Genomic DNA, 18,387 nt, shown 5'->3' on the forward strand with positions numbered 1-18,387 from the left:
AAGAATAAGGAAAAATCCAATTTGGACTATGATTGATAACGAATTTCATCACATGATTACAATTAATAACTGTTTCACCACAAATGTCTGAGGTCTATTTAAAAGTAAGATATCACCACAAGGATCACGAAAAAAATTTGGCCAAATTAAAAATATTCATGTGGTGTTTTGAGGAAAAAAAAGCAACACTATTTATAATAATAATAATAATATTTTTCTTAAATAAATAAAAGTTTAAAACGTATGATTTTGATATTCGTCTATGCATCCATTATCTGGATAATCAAATATAGCAATGTTAATCCAATTGCGTTTATTAGTTCTTGTCTATTACGTCCTGAATCCAGGATGGGTGAAAAATCCGAATTTGAAAGGCAAATTAAATTAATAAAGAAATTTTATATTTAAAACTTGCATTCTATACAAGGCTACAAAGAAAATAAAATAAATTTGTTCACAAAAAGAAAACAAAATAAATAAATAAAATTCTAATCTCACATTTAATTTGATTTCAATAGAAAGCATGTAGTTCATAATCACCTTCATAGACCTCATGACAACTCAATAAACACCGTGATACAACCACCACGGAGCCTAATAGATGTGGAACGAAAAATCACCAAAAATTCGTCTCATAGAATAGCGCGTTCCACCCGTTTTAGGCGCAACGACAACCTTATTTCATTTTTCAGTAATTGACGCCGTAATTAACTAATTACTGCTCATAAACAGGTAAGTACAGTACAGTAAGAAGCTCCGCACAAAAGAAGCTAATGAAAATTTCTCGCACTTTCTCAACAGAACATTTTCCACAAGCAGTTGCAGTTGCTGTTGCTCGTCTTCTTCTTCTTCGTCGGCGGCAAAAATGCATTCGACTCACTTGTTTCTGGAAGAGCCGATCAGGATGGCTTCGATTCTCGAGCCTTCCAAGCCTGTGAGTAATTCCGGTCACTCTAACTCTTCCGTTTCTTTGAATTAGTAGTTAGTTAGTTAGTTAGTTAATTTTGATTGAGAAGAGAGAGAGGAGCCAATTATTTGCTTTTGTTTCTTCAGCAAGTAACCAAGTTGTAGTGTGTTTGTTTCCCGAGAAAGTGAAGGATTGGATAGAAAACAAACAGGGCCTGGATTTCCTCTTTGTACTACCTGTTTGGCTGTTTCTTAAAATTAATTTGTAGCAAGTATAAATCAGCTCTCAGTGTTTGTGGGTTTGGATGGAATCTGTATTTCCTTCTTGCATCTTAATTCTTATCATGTGTTTGGTTTCTGAGAAATTGTGATAATCAGGAGGGTGTGATATTTCTTATCAGACAAATCTTTACTTAGCAATCAAACAGGATATTATTGTTTCCCAAATTTTCTCTGAATTTCCGTGGGTTATTAGATGAATATGTGGCCGTAGGGATTTGAAAGAACTTGAATGCGTGACAAACTTTGATGGATCTAAACTTGCAGACATTCTTTCCGGCAATGACAAGGATCGTGGGAACGCTTGGTCCAAAATCACGATCGGTTGAGGCAATCTCCGGTTGCTTGAAGGCAGGAATGTCTGGTATTACTCACCTGCTATGCTTAATTTTCATTATTCATCTGTCTGATTATGAGTTGCCTGCTTCTTATTTTTGCTATCTCCCTTCATCTATAATACTTTAGTAAAAGGATAATAAACACCGTCTGAGACTTATGTACCTCCGTTTTGGCGGTACAATTTATTCACCGTGAAGATAGTACTGTGTGATTGTTTTGCTTCTGGTAAATCCTTTATCTACTTTCCGTCTGTTCAATTTGAATTCCCTTTTTGAATTTTATATGACGTTGATTTAACTAATTGAACTATATAATTCCATTCACACCCTCCATGTATATATAGTGGCACGGTTTGATTTTTCATGGGGCGATGCTCAGTTTCACCAAGAGACATTGGGAAACCTGAAGGTTGCAATGAAGAGTACCAAAAAACTGTGTGCAGTAAGCTTGCTTTTCTTACGATCTCTGCATTTTGTCTCTAAATTATTTAACCGTATATAAAAAATTCAACTTTTAACTAACTGTGCTTTTGTGTCTGCATTATTTAATTTGTTATGTTCCTTTCACTAAATCACCTTAACTTGCAAGGGCTTGATATAGGTTTACTTAGGCCATCTCCAACCGAAGAAGGGTCAGAGGGCTCCCTCTAGCCCTATAGCCCTCCAAGAAATTAATATTTTAATGAACAATGCCATGCCATATTTCTTACCATTTCCAACTGAGGGGCCAAAGGGCCATAGGCCAAATATAGCCATGTGACAAAAAATCATCTCCAACCGAGGAGGCCAAAGGGCCATAGGCCAAACATAATTTATTATTTCAATTTAAAGACTACAACAACTTAAATTTAAAAATTACAACTTAAATTTAAAAACTACTACAACAAGATCATGGAGGAGTTCTTTGAGAAAGGGATAATAAATGCAGTGACGAACGAAACATTCATTTGCCTAATCCCAAAGAAGTCAGATTCTTTGAAGGTGACGGACTATAGGCCCATCAGTTTAGTAACTGGATTGTATAAAATTATAGCGAAAACACTGGCTTCAAGATTGAAGGAGGTTTTGGTTACCACTGTCTCTCCACATTAGGGGGCGTTTGTTAAGGATCGACAAATTTTGGATGTTGTCCTCATTGCAAATGAAGTGGTAGAAGAGATAAGGCAGAAAAAAGAGAAGGGATTGGTGCTCAAGATCGACTTTGAAAAAGCGTATGATCATGTTGAATGGAGATTTCTGGAAGAAGTACTACAAAGAAAAGGTTTTGGCAATAGATGGAGGAAATGGATGCAGGGATGTTTATGCTCTACAAATTTTTCTGTTTTGATCAATGGGAGGCCTAGGGGAAAATTTCAAGCTTCAAGAGGACTGAGACAAGGCAACCCACTGTCACCCTTTCTCTTCACCTTAGTAGTCGATGTTTTGAGCAGGTTAATGGAGAAGGCTCAAGAAAATGATCTCATCAAAGGTTTGTGTATCGGGCAAGAAAAGGTGGAGATCTCTCATCTTCAATTTGCAGACGACACCATATTCTTCTTGACGGAAGATGAGGAAGTTTGGAACAACCTATTACAAGTGCTCAACTTATTCTGTTCGGTCTCAGGATTGAAAATCAACAAAGCGAAGTGCTTTTTGGCAGGAATAAATTCCGAAAGTGAGAAATTAAACAGGTTGGCAGTTTCTTGGGGTTGCGAGGTAGGATGTTGGCCTATAAAGTATCTGGGACTTCACCTTGGGGGAAGGCCAAGAACTATAAGGTTTTGGGATCCAGTGGTAGAAACAATGGAAAGAAGACTTCAAAGTTGGAAGAAGGCTTTCCTATCCAGAGGAGGTAGATTAACTCTAATTCAATCAGTCTTGGGAAGCTTGCCGATTTACTATATGTCATTGTTCAAAATTCCTGGCGAGGTAAGAAGACGTCTAGAAAAATTAATGAAAGGGTTTCTCTGGGAAGGCGTGGAGGAAGGTAAGAAAACCCATTTGGTCAAATGGGAGTTAGTTACTAAAAACAAGGAGGAAGGAGGTCTAGGGGTGGGGAATTTGAGGAATCAGAACGAAGCACTATTGGCTAAGTGGTTGTGGAGATTCCCAAGGGAGTCTCATTCCCTATGGCACAAGGTGATAAGAAGCAAGTATGGGCTACAAGTTAATGGATGGAATGCACTTCCTCCAAGGAGGGTTTCAAGTCGTAGCCCATGGAAAGACATTTCGAGTGGTGCTCATCAGTTTCTTAGATGTTGCAAGTTTGAGGTGGGCAATGGAGAAAGGGTGAGGTTTTGGGAGGATGGGTGGTTAGCAGGGGGACCGCTGAAGGAGCAATTCCCCAGATTATTCTTATTATCGAGGAAGCATAATCATAACATTTCTAGCTTTGTGGAAGCTTCGTCAAGTTCCTTGAGTTGGAACTTTGATTTTAGGAGAAATCTGAATGAGATGGAGATAGAAGAGGCGGCCAGCTTATTACAGAAAGTGGAAGTGGTTCGCTTGTCTCCATAAAAAATGGATAACAGAAGGTGGAACCTAGAAGCTTCAGGTTTGTTCACATGCAAATCCTATCGTTCATTACTGAGCAACAATGGGATTGTGCACTATTATCCACCCTACTCTCAGATTTGGAAATCAAAAGCTCCTCCGAAGGTTAAAATACTTGTATGGCTTGTGGCCACTGGGAGTCTCAACACTTGCGACAAAATTCAAAGGAGAAACCCTCTGATGTGTTTATCCCCACATTGGTGTAGTTTATGTAAAGCTAAGGAGGAGAGTGTAAATCACATCTTTCTTCATTGCTCCTACTCGATCCAACTATGGTGGAAACTGTTTCAGGAGGTTAAAGTAAGCTGGGTCATTCCTAAAGGGTGTTTTGAGCTACTAAGCACCAATTTTAAGGCACTTGGAAAAGGGAAAAAATCCAAAGCTTTGTGGGGTTGCCTGGTATCGGCAATTTTTTGGAATATATGGCTGGAACGCAACAGAAGGATTTTTGAAGACTATACTGGAGTGGGGGCAGAAGTACTTTGGGGGAGAGTAAAATATTGGGCATCTTTTTGGGCTTCGGTTACTAAAGAGTTTAATAATTGCTCTCTATCTCAAATACTGTGGGATTTGTTAGCAGCAGTTAAGTGAGCTAGGTCTAGAATTGGCTACTGTAGCCAAATCCTATTGGGATTTTCCTTTCTAATTTGTTGGTGGACTTCTTATCCACTTCTATGTTTTTCACTATTCTTTAATAAAATTGTTTCTTCTCAAAAAAAAAAAAATTTAAAAACTACTACTATACTTAAATTTAAAAACTACAACAACTTAAATTTAAAGTCTATAATCATCATCATCTTCATCCGCCATTGTAGGATTTTAGTCGGATGTAAACAATTCCCGTTGGGCCATAATTTCTCTCTTTTTCCTATCAAAATGTCTTACTTGGAATGTAATCCAAAGTGTTCCTTCATCCATCTCTTCTTGAATTTGTTTTGCCTGTTCTTCATGTCTTCGGTTCCTTTCTTCCGCGGCAAAGGCATTTTGCTCCGCCATTAATCGCAATGCGGATGCCATTTCCTGTTGAAAAGCGTAATCATCCTTTGACTTGCCTTTTTCCTTCAATTTTAGGGCCTTGTTTCATCCCATAGCCCTAGGTATGGAACCTTTAGCCAAAGACGAATTTTCTACCCTTTTTTCTTGAATGGTAGGAGATCCATGTTCATCCCCAACTGCATTTAATGATGCATTTCCGAACACCAGTGTAGGACCAGTTCTTTCTTGGGGTGGATCTTCAAATAACACCCACCCTTTACAAATTTTCCAACAACCGTGATGATTAAAGGGTTTCGAGTTGTCCTCCATATACAATTCCTCCGCTTGATGTACCTAGAAAATATTACAAAAATTAAAGGAAATTAATTTATGAAATGAAATGTAATGTAATTAAATATTTAAAATAACTTGTGAAAACACTTACTTTGTTGTAGTAATTGGCTCCGCTTTCATGTTTGATTTCGGCCTTTAACACTGCTTGATGCCATTTATTCAAACTTGGATGAAGATGTTTTTTCCATCTTGAAGAACAACTCTCGTGGTTTCAGGAATTCGGTGGAGTGGTGCCTTCATAGAACTCATAGTACTTTTTGGACGTACGAGTCCAAACACCTTCACTTGTTTGAGAACTCTCCCTCACACTATCTTCCGAGACCCATCTATAAGCCCTGCAAAGAGCTTCATCTTCTTTTCGGGTCCAAGCCTTGCCTTTCATTGCAGATACGGCCATTTGAAAATTATTGAAAAAATTGAAGGAAAGATTATTGGAAGAGGTAAGAGAATAGAATGTGAAGAATTGAAATAAAATGAAGTAAGATAGTATGGAATGGTGAAAATTATGTGAGAAATGTGTAGGAATGGCTTAGGTATTTATAGGATAAAAATGGGAATTTTTTATTTTTTATTTTTAATTTTGTCCTGAAAAAAAAAAGTTCATATCCAACGGTCACCTGGCGTCAATGTTTTAAAAGGCTCGCCTCAGGGCGCGCCTAGGCACCCTGTGAGGCTGGGCTTGAGGGTTGCCGCCTCTGTTTTGAGGGAGTGGGTGGAAGGTGGCAGAAGGCGTTGCTGGAGCCGCCTAGGTGTGCCTCAGGGGATTTTTTTTTTTTTTAACTCCCAAACCCATATTTTGGGTAGGGTTTTAACTGCCTCATACCTCTTCCTTGCACTATCATCTCTCTGCCTTTTTTTCCTGATTTTTATTTTTTTATATAATGGATGTGTGTGCTGTCTGTGTGCATTATTATTTGTGTGCTCATTGTGCTTTTTATTCTCTATTATATATATATATATATATATATATATATATATAATATATGTATGTATATATATATATATATATATATATATATTATATTATATATATATATATATATATAATATATGTATGTATATATATGTGTGTATATGTATTTATAATATGTGTGTGCTCAGGGTGATTATTGATTAATAATCTTTTTTTTAATATAATATGTGTATATATTAAAAAATTTAGGTCCCATGAGGCTTCGCCTTACGTCTAGGCTGGGCTATCCCTCGGACATCTCGCCCACGCCTCACGCTTTTAATACATTGCCTGGCATCAGCATGACGTTAGTTAGCCGTTGCCAGCTGACGTCATGCTGACACCAGGTAGCCGTTGGGGTTCAAAAAATGGGCCGGCCCGGGGCTAGATGGCTGGCTCGTTTGGGCCATCCGGTTGGCTTGATTTGGTGTTTTTGGCCCTGTGGGGCCCACGAGCCCTTTGGCCTAGCCCTTGGTTGGAAATAGTTTTCGTGTCATTTAGGGCTATTTTTAGCCCGATGGCCCTCTTGCCGGATCGATTGGAGATGGCCTTAGCTCCCTTTGGATATGTACGCTTACAAGTTGGTTTATTAATCTTTTTTTTTCTTTTTTCTTTTTTTTTTTTGCTTCAGGTAATGCTTGACACAGTGGGTCCAGAGTTGCAGGTAGTGAATAGAAGTGAGCATCCCATATCTCTTCAGGAAGATACCATGGTTGTCCTAACACCTGATCAAGACAAAGAGGCCACCTCAAATCTACTACCCATAAATTTTAGTGGCCTGGCAAAGGTATGTATTAATGAAAGATGTCATTCTTAATATTTTCTGGCTTATCTCTATGAAAGACATATATCTTGCTATATTAGAATCCTTGGTTCTATTGGATCTACAGCGATGAACTTTGCCGTGCCAATCTATTTCTCTGAGTGAAGACGAACTATGAAGTAACTGTTTTTGCACTTACCAAACTCAGCTAACCTGGAAAGAGACTGACTTATTCTGACATCAATGAGGGACGGGGCTTTTGACGCATTGTTTGGTTTTCCAATGAGCAGTCGTGTTTTTCAGTCTAACCAACCCCCAATCCCACCCACACACATGCATCGCATTCGAGGGTAATTATTGGACAAAATAATCAATTGGGGAATAACTTAGCCATTTGATGATTATAACGATGATTTTCTATATCAAAACACTGTGTGCGTCTACTTATTTGACAAAAATGAAATGACTAAACCATTTCAAACTTATGTGATTTTGTGCTGTTTCTTCTATTTCTTTCAGTTCTTGAACTTTTGCTGTATTTTAGATGCTTTACTTCTGGTGTAGAATTCCTGTACATATAGACAAAGAAGTTCAAGTCATCCATATCATATCATGTCACGAGATTTTGGAGGAACCAATTTATCTCTTATAGGTTCAGGAATGGTGTCTTAGAGAAACCAGTTCATATAGTTTGATATTGACTTCCTTCTCTTGATTTTTGGAAGCATGTAAGAACTATATTTAGTTCTATATATTTATCTTACAACATGTCTCACATTATGTTGGCATTGCTGCAATGAGTTAAATTAAATTTGGTCTTTGCAGGCAGTGAAGAAGGGAGATACAATTTTTATTGGTCAATACCTCTTTACGGGAAGTGAAACTACTTCTGTGTGGCTGGAGGTAAGGAAATATAAGAGATATGAGTTCCATATGAAGTTGGTAGTAGTATAGTTGGTTTCAGAATCAAAATTAGGCATGTTAATTTCAACTCCTTGCCTAGTCAGATATGTATTCCTTGTCACACAGTTAGAAGTGCAAACAAGGTAATAGCCACTTTATTCGTTACTCTTCTAACTGTTCCAAAGAAATCTTGTAAAAAAACAAGAGTGGGACCAGATTCTGAGAGATAAAGAATGCTGACATTCAACTTTAAAATTTTAAATTAATAGAACAATTTAAACATACATTGGGAACTAGGTGAAGCTCTGGTAGCAGACTAAAGCTAAAACTGAATGCTATAAATTTGATACAACCTTTGGCAGTGGAACCTGTAGTCTCTCAAGGTCCACTATTGTTTGCATACATGATATTTATAGGGGATCATCAGAAGTTATCTATTTGATGAGTGACCTGGGTCCTGAAAATTTTAATGTAAATAAAACCTCTAGGAACTCTGAATTTGCTACCTGCAATATGGTCCCAAGGGCCTTATTGTATGTCGATTGCTTACAATAGATTTATTATGAGCCTCCATCCGTTCGGTTGGCAGATGTCTCTTGAAAAGTACCCTCTGCATTCTTTTTATATAATATTCTCAGGAAAAAGAATGATTCACATGTTGTTGTAACGTTTTCTTTTACGATGCAGGTCACTGAGGTAAATGGTGAAGATGTGGTTTGTCTCATAAAGAATTCTGCTACCTTGTCAGGGTCATTGTATACTTTGCATGTCTCTCAGATTCGTATTGATCTGCCTACACTTAACGATAAAGATAAGGAGGTTAGTTTCTTTTGAAGTCACAGTACTGGATACTAACATAATTAGAGCCACCAACCCCCCTGAAAATTGAATTGTCTGCTTCTTTGTGGATTCATTAACTTGTGGATTACAATTTGTCCTTCTATCATTAAGTTTAGCGTTGCAATTCAGAGGGAAATTCTGAAAGCGGTTATCAGATGTGTTTAGAGTGGTGTGGGTTTGTGGATTGTTTGGTTGGTAAGAAACACTTGGTTTTCTTCTTCTTCTTTGGGGTAGGATTATTTTTTAACTCTTTTTGGACATTTTTGTCAAAGTATTCTAGAGAGGTAATAGTCAGTATATTTAATCTTGACTGAGGTTTGTGTTTCGTTTTGAGGCTGTACCTTGGAGGAGATGGACTTTGTCAATTTTGTTTGTCTTTCTTCATTTTCTGGATTCATTCCTTGAGTGTCTTCACTCATCGTTGCTGAATGATGGCTTGTGTACCTTCTAATTTTATTGATAGTGAATTAGAAGGTACATGAGGTAATCCGTAATGTTGAATTCATTAAAATGAATTTGGAGGAAACTGTATAAAAAAATCACTTTTTATAAAAGGAGATCTTATTCTTACTTGAATTGCTTATTTAATGTCGTCGTACCCAGTGCACAAGGCTCCCGCTTTACGCAGGGTCTGGGAGAGGTGCTTATTTAATGTGTTTTAATATTTTAATAATTTTTCAGGTCATAAGCACTTGGGGTGTTCGTAACACCATCGACTTCCTCTCATTATCATATACGCGTCATGCTGAAGATATTCGCCACGTAAGGACTGTTCATGACAGGATTTCCTGTCTGTTCTGGTGTTATGTGAATTATAATTTTTCTCCCTGTTCATCCCTACTTTATGATGTGGTTCACTCGTATTTAGGGCTTAATTCTCTGGGTAATATTATTATGTTTCCTTCTTCTTTTGATAATATAAGGAGAAACTAAGTACCCTTTCCTTATTATTCTTTTCTTTTTGAGGAAGTATTATTATTCTATTTTAATAGGCCGTTCTTGTTATGCAGGCCCGTGAGTTTCTTTCAAAGTTAGGCGACCTCAACCAAACTCAGATTTTTGCAAAAATTGAAAATGTAGAGGTGAGTTTCTTTGAAAAGAATAAAAAACAAAATTTACTAATATTGTCACCATCAGCTTGGATTATGGATATGGTTACCACCTTGACATGTGGGTTCCACATTTGTGGAGAGCCCTCAGTAGTCAGTATTTAGGCAGTAATGGTGGTAAGGAATATTCTTGGCAGAAAGGATCATGTGTGACTGATCAGATTTCCAAATGTCATACTTGTGCTTGGATTTGAACTAGCTTACAGGTTCTCTTCTATTTTGTAGGGTTTAAATCATTTTGATGAAATTTTGCAAGAAGCTGATGGTATTATCCTCTCTCGTGGAAATCTGGGGATAGATCTCCCACCAGAGAAGGTACACTTTGGTAGTCATGTTCTTTTATGTATTTACATCATCTGCACATGGCCACAAAAGTAATGAGTAAGTCATTGTCAAACAGTCTTCCTGATATACCGTATTGGTATGACTTAAGTGAGAACCATGTCTTGTATGTGGCGTCATCAGTTGGGTGTACCTGCACAAGTTATATTCTGTTATGATAATTAAATAGTGACTTATCAAATATCGATTTCCTCTGATGGTGACCTGAAAGCTGTTTTTTGGGGGGGGGGGAGGGGGGGGGGTACTTACAGTAATGAGGATTGGGAACCAAATGTTTTTTTAGTGTGTGTGTTGTATCCAATTTCCATGCTTCGATGGATGTGTATCTATATACTTTTAGTTGGAGGTTATTTTTTATAATGAGGCTTGAATATTCTGGTAAGACACTACTTTGATCTTCCAGGTATTTTTATTTCAAAAAGCTGCTGTTTACAAGTGCAACATGGCTGGAAAGCCAGCAGTGGTGACTCGGGTTGTGGACAGTATGACCGACAACTTAAGACCTACTCGTGCTGAAGCAACTGATGTTGCCAACGCTGTACTGGATGGTAAACTTCTGTCTTTTGACATGAAATATGCTCCTTTCTGTTACCTTTGGCGGGTTCCACCATCTCATTTATTCTTTCATGTCCATGTCATTGCATGGATTGTTGCTCTGTTAGTGTTAGTAAATATCATTAGTATTGTAATACTCTTGTTGCTTGAGCATTATTAAACAAGTAACAAGTGAATGTTATCATAGGATGTACAAGTATGAACTGTGTAATTATTTACCCACTTTTCAATTCTATTTGTGCAGGAAGTGATGCAATTCTTCTAGGTGCAGAGACCCTGCGCGGTTTGTACCCTGTTGAGACGATCTCCATTGTTGGAAAGATTTGCTCTGAGGTAACTCCATTTCTATATTGTAATAAAGCTCTCTCCCTCTTCTGAAAAAGCAAGAAATCTTTCGGCTGTTGCATCCCTGTGTTTTCCGGATGATGGCGGAGCGGGATTCAAATTATAATAAATAAGCCCATTCAATTACTAAAACCACATGATTCAGATTCTTTATACCTATTATGCAATAAATGCATTTGGCACATGTATTTTAGGATCCTTGGCTTCGAATCTTGTATCACATGAGGCATCATGAATATATCTGCTACCATTTAATGTTATAATTTGAGTCTTTTCAATGATTCATGTGCCAATGGTTCTATACATGAGATACTTTGTGAGCTTTGAAAGTTTACAGTGAAAGAAGTTCTTGCGATCTTCTTACTGTGATGCCAAAAGTTTTCTAATTTCTCTATTGGAGTGATTAAAATGTTGAGAGTTGTCCCACATTGGTGAGGGACAATGTTTGCTATGTGCTTATATGATCTTGAGTTACTCCTTATATTGCCAATTGGTTTTTTTATGGTGGAACCCCAATTTCATCATTGTATCAGAGCAAGGTTGTCCACGTGTGAAGCCTAACGGCCACACGCGCTCCACGTCACCCAATTGTTATCCATGTGTAGGCTTGAAAATCCGCCACACGTGCGGGGGCGTGTTGAGAGTTGTCCCACATCGGTGAGGGACAATGTTTGCTATGTGCTAATATGATCTTGAGTTACTCCTCATATTGCCAATTGGTTTTATGGTGGAACCCCAATTTCATCATAAAATACACCTTTGGTGCAGTGCTAAAGGTTGGAGTGAGACCATATATCTGTTTTCTTCGTTTCTCTTGTGATTGTCCTACAACAGTAGGGACTTTTATAGACCTGCACCTCCAAAGCTAGTGTTGAAGTAGCACTGTTTTTCCATCCTATTAGTTTTCTCATTTCTGAGGGTGTGTTTGCCATATGTTGATGTGCATTTTAGAAACTCTCATTGTTCTTATATGGGACCATTCCTCTATATTTTTTCAGTCTTCTCTCTGAGAATTCTTAATATTTCAGCTTTGGTTTTGTGGTTCTCTGAAGATTCAGAACTGACTTATATTAGCACACTGAGCATTGTTTATGTTCTGTGATCTTATCGTTTCTGATCTAGAATTTGATGGTTTCTAGCGTAGAAGCTACCCATTCCCAAAGCTAAGGGATAGGAGTATATTTGATGTAGAACCAAATACCAGAATTTAGAATTAGAATTTAGAACACAAAAAGAGACGTCGAGGAGAATTTAGAAGAAGATTACTGAGGGAAAAGATTTGTTTAATCAATCATTCAGGTCTGTCTAATTTGAATTACTTACAAAGCACATATTTATAATAACCTAGCCCTACGACAATTAGGAGAGTAATCCCAACCCTGATAGCACCAGGAAGAAAGAAAACAAGAAAATAAAATAAAACAGGAAATATGATTCTGCATCAACATATTCTGGTGGAATTGTAGTACTAATTGTATATAATATTTATAAATTGGAAAATGTTCATGGCTATTCTGTTCACTCCCTCTCATTTGAGCTTCAACTGTTCAAAGTGGCTATAGAAATATGTGTTTTGTTAGTCCGGCTATTATTTCAAAACATTGTCTCTTTCTTGATACTTAAGAGTGATTCATTGGTCTTGGCTATAGTCACACGACTCATATTAGAATGTGTGATCCTTTTGTTTTGTGGTCAGTCAGTTTTGGAGGGTGGGAGTGGGACAATTCTTTGTTCTTATTATTAGGATGCTGATGCATGTTTCGTAGGAATGGTTTATCAAAAAAATATTATAAATTAAAGTACAATGACAAGGGAAAGTTCTGAGTTCATTTCCACATTTATTATAACAGTTCTTTTATATCTTGTAATAATGGAAATTTTCTTTTATCAAATTACTGTCGACAGGCGGAGAAAGTTTTCAATCAAGATTTGTATTTTAAGAGGGCTGTCAAATATGTTGGAGAACCAATGACCCACTTGGAATCTATTGCTTCCTCTGCGGTAGTTTTGTGCTTTCAGTATTTTCCATTTTGTTTTTTCTCTTTCTTTTTATTGTACCATTGGCCTCTTCCCTGAAGAGGTGCTGCTAACAGAAGCATGTACGAAGGATAACTTTTATTTTGCTACAACAGGAAAATATTATAATATAATTTATCTTATCCTAGGTACGTGCAGCCATCAAGGTGAAGGCCTCTGTAATTATTTGCTTCACTACATCTGGAAGAGCTGCAAGGTGATTCTCTCTTATCTCTTCTTCTCTCTTCTTGTGTATTTATAAAATCAAATGCTTAGGGCCCGTTTGATTACCATTTTGGTAGTTTTTGGTTCTCTTTTTTGTGTTAGAGATAGAGGGGAAATACATGGGACAAATGAAGGATATAGAGTAGTTGAGGAAGAAAGGTGGAAGAAATGTTGAAGGAATGTTTAAGGAAAGGCACACAAAATGTTGAAAAGTAAAATTCAAAACCCAAAAACTATTTTAAGTCGATTTCACTTTCAAGATTTTGTTTTCATTTATTCTTTATTTCCTCCCCTTTCTTCCATCACCCTTCTTCATCTTCCCTCCTTTTCCCCCATATACTTTCCTCATATCTCAAGCACAAAAAGTGAAAACAAGAAACTAAAATGGTTATCTAACTGGCCCGTAGGAAATGGGTAAGGCTAATGTTACTTGGTTTTATGTAAAATTTTAGTTTCTTGATTGAAGTTCAGTTAGATCAGATGTACTTTAATTGTAAAACATAAAAATAAGTTTTTCCTTGATGGTTTACGATGTTAGATACAAATATTTTTGTAATTGTTATGTTCACTCGTGTATATACCGGTTCTGATATTTTGGGCATTAATGTAGGTTGATTGCAAAGTACAGACCAACAATGCCTGTGCTTTCTGTTGTCATACCTCGGGTCAAGACAAATCAACTCCGATGGACATTTTCTGGTGCTTTTGAGGTTTCTTACTGAACTGATTATCTTTGTTTCTATGCACTAGCAAGTTTATTTTTCCAAGTTTCTGCTAGATGCTAGAATGTCTCTACTAATGGTTTTATCCAGTTGGGGCAAAATGCTGGAGCAATTGCTTTGTTGAATGTTTTATTTCTTCCTTTGTCGCACTCAAACATGCATGACAGTAGATAATATCTTGAGCCACCCCACTTATTCCCAATTGATTTTGAGTTGGATGCCCTAGTTAAGATGGTAGCAGAGCAGATAGTGCATCTGCATGAGCCCCACGGCCATGCTCCACATTACCTAATATTAACTGATCCACATGTTTGACTCCATACGTTTCCAATTGAAAATTGAAATCCTCCATCGAAGTTCTATGCCTTGATGACAACACTCGCACATCATGATATCTTGATTCTGTTTATACACCTTATTTTGCTTATTCATCCCTAATTTTGTTCCTGCCGATTGAATAAGAATCAATTACAATCAAATGGAATGAAGTTCTAATGAAACAAAAAACGATAGAAAAATAAATATTAAAGAAGATGAGTGGGAAAACTTATTAGGTACCATTGACTCTGGTAAAGTTCTAATTACTTTTGGATTTGAACCAATGACTCCTGCCATATGAAAACAACTCTAACCACTGAGTTAAGTAGGTAATTAGCATCACAAAGAGAAACAAATGGGGTCTACGCTGGGTGCCAATTGATTTTGGGTTGGATGCTCTAACTTTACTATCTCTCATATGAACCCAAGATTTGGAATTGAGAAGAATGATTAGCAGACAATCATACTATTTCTTTATGATCTATAGTCTCCAACTGAATTTGATGCTCACAAGCTCTCTTTTTCTTATGATGAATATCTGGCAGGCAAGGCAATCACTCATTGTTAGAGGCCTATTTCCCATGCTAGCAGATCCTCGACATCCAGTAAGATATATCTTGTTGATTGCATTGGAGAAAGCTGTGCATAATCCATATAATAATCACATTGTTTCCCAGATCTTTCCTTTCGTTAAAATTGATTGATTTGGGTTTCCCGTTCACCTTGAATGCTGCCCTAATGAATATAGTTGGAAGTTTTTCGAAATTCTAGATAAGTAGATCTCTGAAAATGTAGGAAAGGAGAAGGGGAGGCTACATTTAGGGACCCAAGTCGGTTATAGACGTGGATTAACTTCAGTTCATCACATGATGCATAGTCTTTTGCATGCTTCACTACCCATTGTATCAGACTGAGACGTTTCTTTTTCTTATCTTCCCTTTCTCCCCTGCAGGCTGAAACTACCGGTGCAACAAATGAGTCGATTCTTAAAATCGCTTTGGACCATGGCAAGGCCATTGGTGTCATAAAATCACATGATCGTGTGGTCATTTGCCAAAAAATTGGCGATACTTCTGTGATCAAGATCATGGAGCTTGAAGATTGATGTAAAAATTGCAACTTCTTTTGCGTATATGTTTACGAGTTCTACTTGTAAGTTCTCCATGGCCTGTACCGCGCCCTCTTTTCGGAAAATAAGCAAAGGTACGTGTTACTTGTAAGAAACCCTGGATTGAATTTCTGAGTTTGTGGTTGAAGTACCTTAAAACTTTTTAAGGGAAATTACTATTAAGTTGTTGCTCCTCCATCTTTCCTACCCAAACAGAGAACCATATTTTCTTATAAAGATTTTTTTTTTTTTTTGAATAAACGATACTATCTACAGGGATGAGGGAGTGAGTTAAGCTTCACAATCGGCTAGCAATAATATGGTTCAAATTCGTCTTTGGTTAGAATCAAATCTAAGACTCCTAACTTACAAGTGAAAATGAATACCACTAGATCGTAGTATTAAGTAGCTCTTATAAAAGAAAAATATTTGAAATAATATTTCAATGTCATTTCCATTTCCTTCATTATACACACCCATGGTTTATTTTATGTCACGCTTAAAAACTGGTTATTATACTCGCATCAGTTTTAATAGTTTAAAAAGGTTCAAATTGCTTTATTTCACAGATGATTTGCAGTTTTTTTCAAAGTGATTATTTTTACATTACATAAAAAGTTATCGAGGTCATTTGGTGACTAAAGAATATATGCTCATTTACCTTTGGATTTAATATGGTTGATGCACAAAATTAAATTAATATTGGACTAACTTAATTTCAACTGCAAATCACACAAGCACAAAAAACGCAATGATATATCGTGGTTCACCTTGAGATGGGGCTATGTCCACATTGGTTTAGTTTCCGTTTCCACTATGTAAATGCAGGTTGCATTGTAAAAGACAAGAGGTTTGTTGCCTTTGAAAGGGTAAAGTGGCTAGGGTTTGGAAGGAGAGGTTCTCTCTAAAGTGAGGGTTAGGATTCTTTTTATAGGACATGTAAGGGTATGATCGGTGATTTGACAGCAAAAGCAATAAAAAATCCAATATAGAAAGGGTTTCCTCCCATCTGACATACTTCGTGGGCTAAGTAGTGATCCAAACTATGGTACACCAAATATCAAGGATGAATAATAAATGGATGTGGTTTTAATATTATAATTCCAACCCTTAATATCAAGTCTAAGTAGTAACGATAAATGACCATTAAAAGAGATGAAGGGTGATATTGGTATTTCCAAAATGTTAGTGTGTACTCATTTCAACTATATTTTCTCTTATATTTTTGTACATTTGGAGTGCAAATGATTTTTGAAGTGTTAATAACAACACCAAAAAAGATTAGGGGCTTTTTATATTAAATACTTTTGTGAACACGGAAAATTCCTGAAACGAAAGAGACAAGAACAACGTGCACAAACAAATATTTGTATTTGATGATTTTGGGTTACAATCTCTCTCTATTTTGATCCTCTGATTCGATCTCCGTAAGGTGTTGATTTGTGGATGTTTCATTGATCCAAGGGCCGTCGAGGCTTGATTTTGGATGAACTGTTGGAAGTTTCTTCAAGGGCCGTGGGCTTGATCTTTGAAGGTGGATTTGAGCGAATCTTCAAGGAGCCGTTGGGGCTTGATCTTGAGGATGAGTGTTTCTTCAAGGGCCGTTAAGGCTTGATTTTGAATAACGGTGATGAACGGATCTTCAAGGGCTTTTGGGCTTGATCTTGAAGAACGGTTGGATGTGTGGATTTGTTGATGTTGTTGATCCAAAGGGCCGTTGGGGCTTGATCTTAAGATGAACGGATGATGAACGATGGTGCTTTCTTCAAGGGCCGTCGGGGCTTGATCTTGAATTGGTGGAAGTTCTTCAAGGGGCCTTTGGGGCTTGATCTTGAATTGGTGGATGATTGTTGATCCAAAGGGTCGTTGGGGCTTGATCTTGAGTTGGTGATTGTTGATCCAAGGGCCGTCGGGGTTTGATCTTGGAAGAACGATGAACGAGGAACGAAGAACACTTTCTTCAAGGGCCGTCGGGGCTTGATCTTGGAAGAACGAAGAACGAAGAAGGCTTTCTTGATTCTTCGGGAACCTGGATGCTTAAGAGCTTCGGAGTTTTAGAGCTTCAGAGCTTCAAGGTGTAATATGAATTGGTTCCTTCTAAATAAATGAATTAGCCTTCTATTTATAGAAATTTCCAAGGCCTAATTTTGAATATAATATTCCATATGAAATAAGTCGTTTCTACCAGGTGTTGACACGTGTCCTGTTTGATGACTTTTCCAACTTATTTTGATTTTTTGTTTAGACACACGCTACGTGTAAAATTTATGTAATACATGAGCGTTGAAACTTTGATTTATCGGTCAACATTTATTTAACGAAATTTCGATGTCTACAACTTTTTCTAAGGAAAAATTTAGATAAAATACTATGTTTTTATTTGGGGTGTGATATCCACACACCCCATTTTACTTCTCATACACCTTTTTAATTTTTGGCCGTCGGATCGGATGAATTGAAGAAGATCAACGGACAGAAATTATCAAGGGTGTGTGAGAAGTAAAATGGGGTATGTGGATAGCACATCGTTTTATTTTAGGTACCAATGAAAAAGTTAACCAAATGTCTTTTAGAAATGCTATTGTGTTTCAATTATACATGCAAAGCTGGCCCCGAGGGTGTGCAAGTGGTGCCACCGCACAAGGCCACCCATCAGGAAGGGCCTCCCATTTTATCTTAACAGTATGTATATATCTATTTAAATTTGCAATGATATTCCAAATTCTTCACATGGCTCAATTGTCTTTTGCATCTTATTCATAATCCATGTACCATGAAATTGGGTTCGACTCTACTCAGTGTCGT

At 37.2% G+C, this 18,387-nt stretch overlaps 1 protein-coding gene across 1 annotated transcript; it reads left to right on the forward strand.

Annotated features, from left to right (window-relative positions):
* The first annotated feature begins 767 nt into the window (after positions 1 to 767).
* On the forward strand, positions 768 to 15,780 carry LOC126628156 (pyruvate kinase 1, cytosolic-like). Its single transcript, XM_050297747.1, has 16 exons — positions 768 to 934; positions 1,453 to 1,549; positions 1,868 to 1,965; positions 6,968 to 7,123; positions 7,925 to 8,002; positions 8,690 to 8,821; positions 9,524 to 9,604; positions 9,853 to 9,924; positions 10,177 to 10,266; positions 10,697 to 10,841; positions 11,093 to 11,181; positions 13,099 to 13,194; positions 13,359 to 13,426; positions 14,045 to 14,144; positions 15,020 to 15,079; positions 15,427 to 15,780. Exons 1-16 carry the CDS (start codon positions 866 to 868, stop codon positions 15,577 to 15,579), a joined length of 1,584 nt encoding a protein of 527 aa, XP_050153704.1. The 5' UTR covers positions 768 to 865; the 3' UTR covers positions 15,580 to 15,780.
* Positions 15,781 to 18,387: the final 2,607 nt, after the last annotated feature.

Source organism: Malus sylvestris, chromosome 7, assembly GCF_916048215.2.
Source record: "Malus sylvestris chromosome 7, drMalSylv7.2, whole genome shotgun sequence".
NCBI classification, from domain to species: domain Eukaryota; kingdom Viridiplantae; phylum Streptophyta; class Magnoliopsida; order Rosales; family Rosaceae; genus Malus; species Malus sylvestris.

What these genes read in the sequence shown, in the direction of transcription:
- LOC126628156 (XM_050297747.1), top strand. Translation starts at nt 866, where the DNA reads ATGCATTCGACTCACTTGTTTCTGGAAGAGCCGATCAGGATGGCTTCG. An exon ending in ATTTTAGTGGCCTGGCAAAG is followed by an intron (nt 7,124 to 7,924) that starts GTATGTATTAAT and finishes TGGTCTTTGCAG; the next exon opens with GCAGTGAAGAAGGGAGATAC. An exon ending in ATGCTGAAGATATTCGCCAC is followed by an intron (nt 9,605 to 9,852) that starts GTAAGGACTGTT and finishes CTTGTTATGCAG; the next exon opens with GCCCGTGAGTTTCTTTCAAA.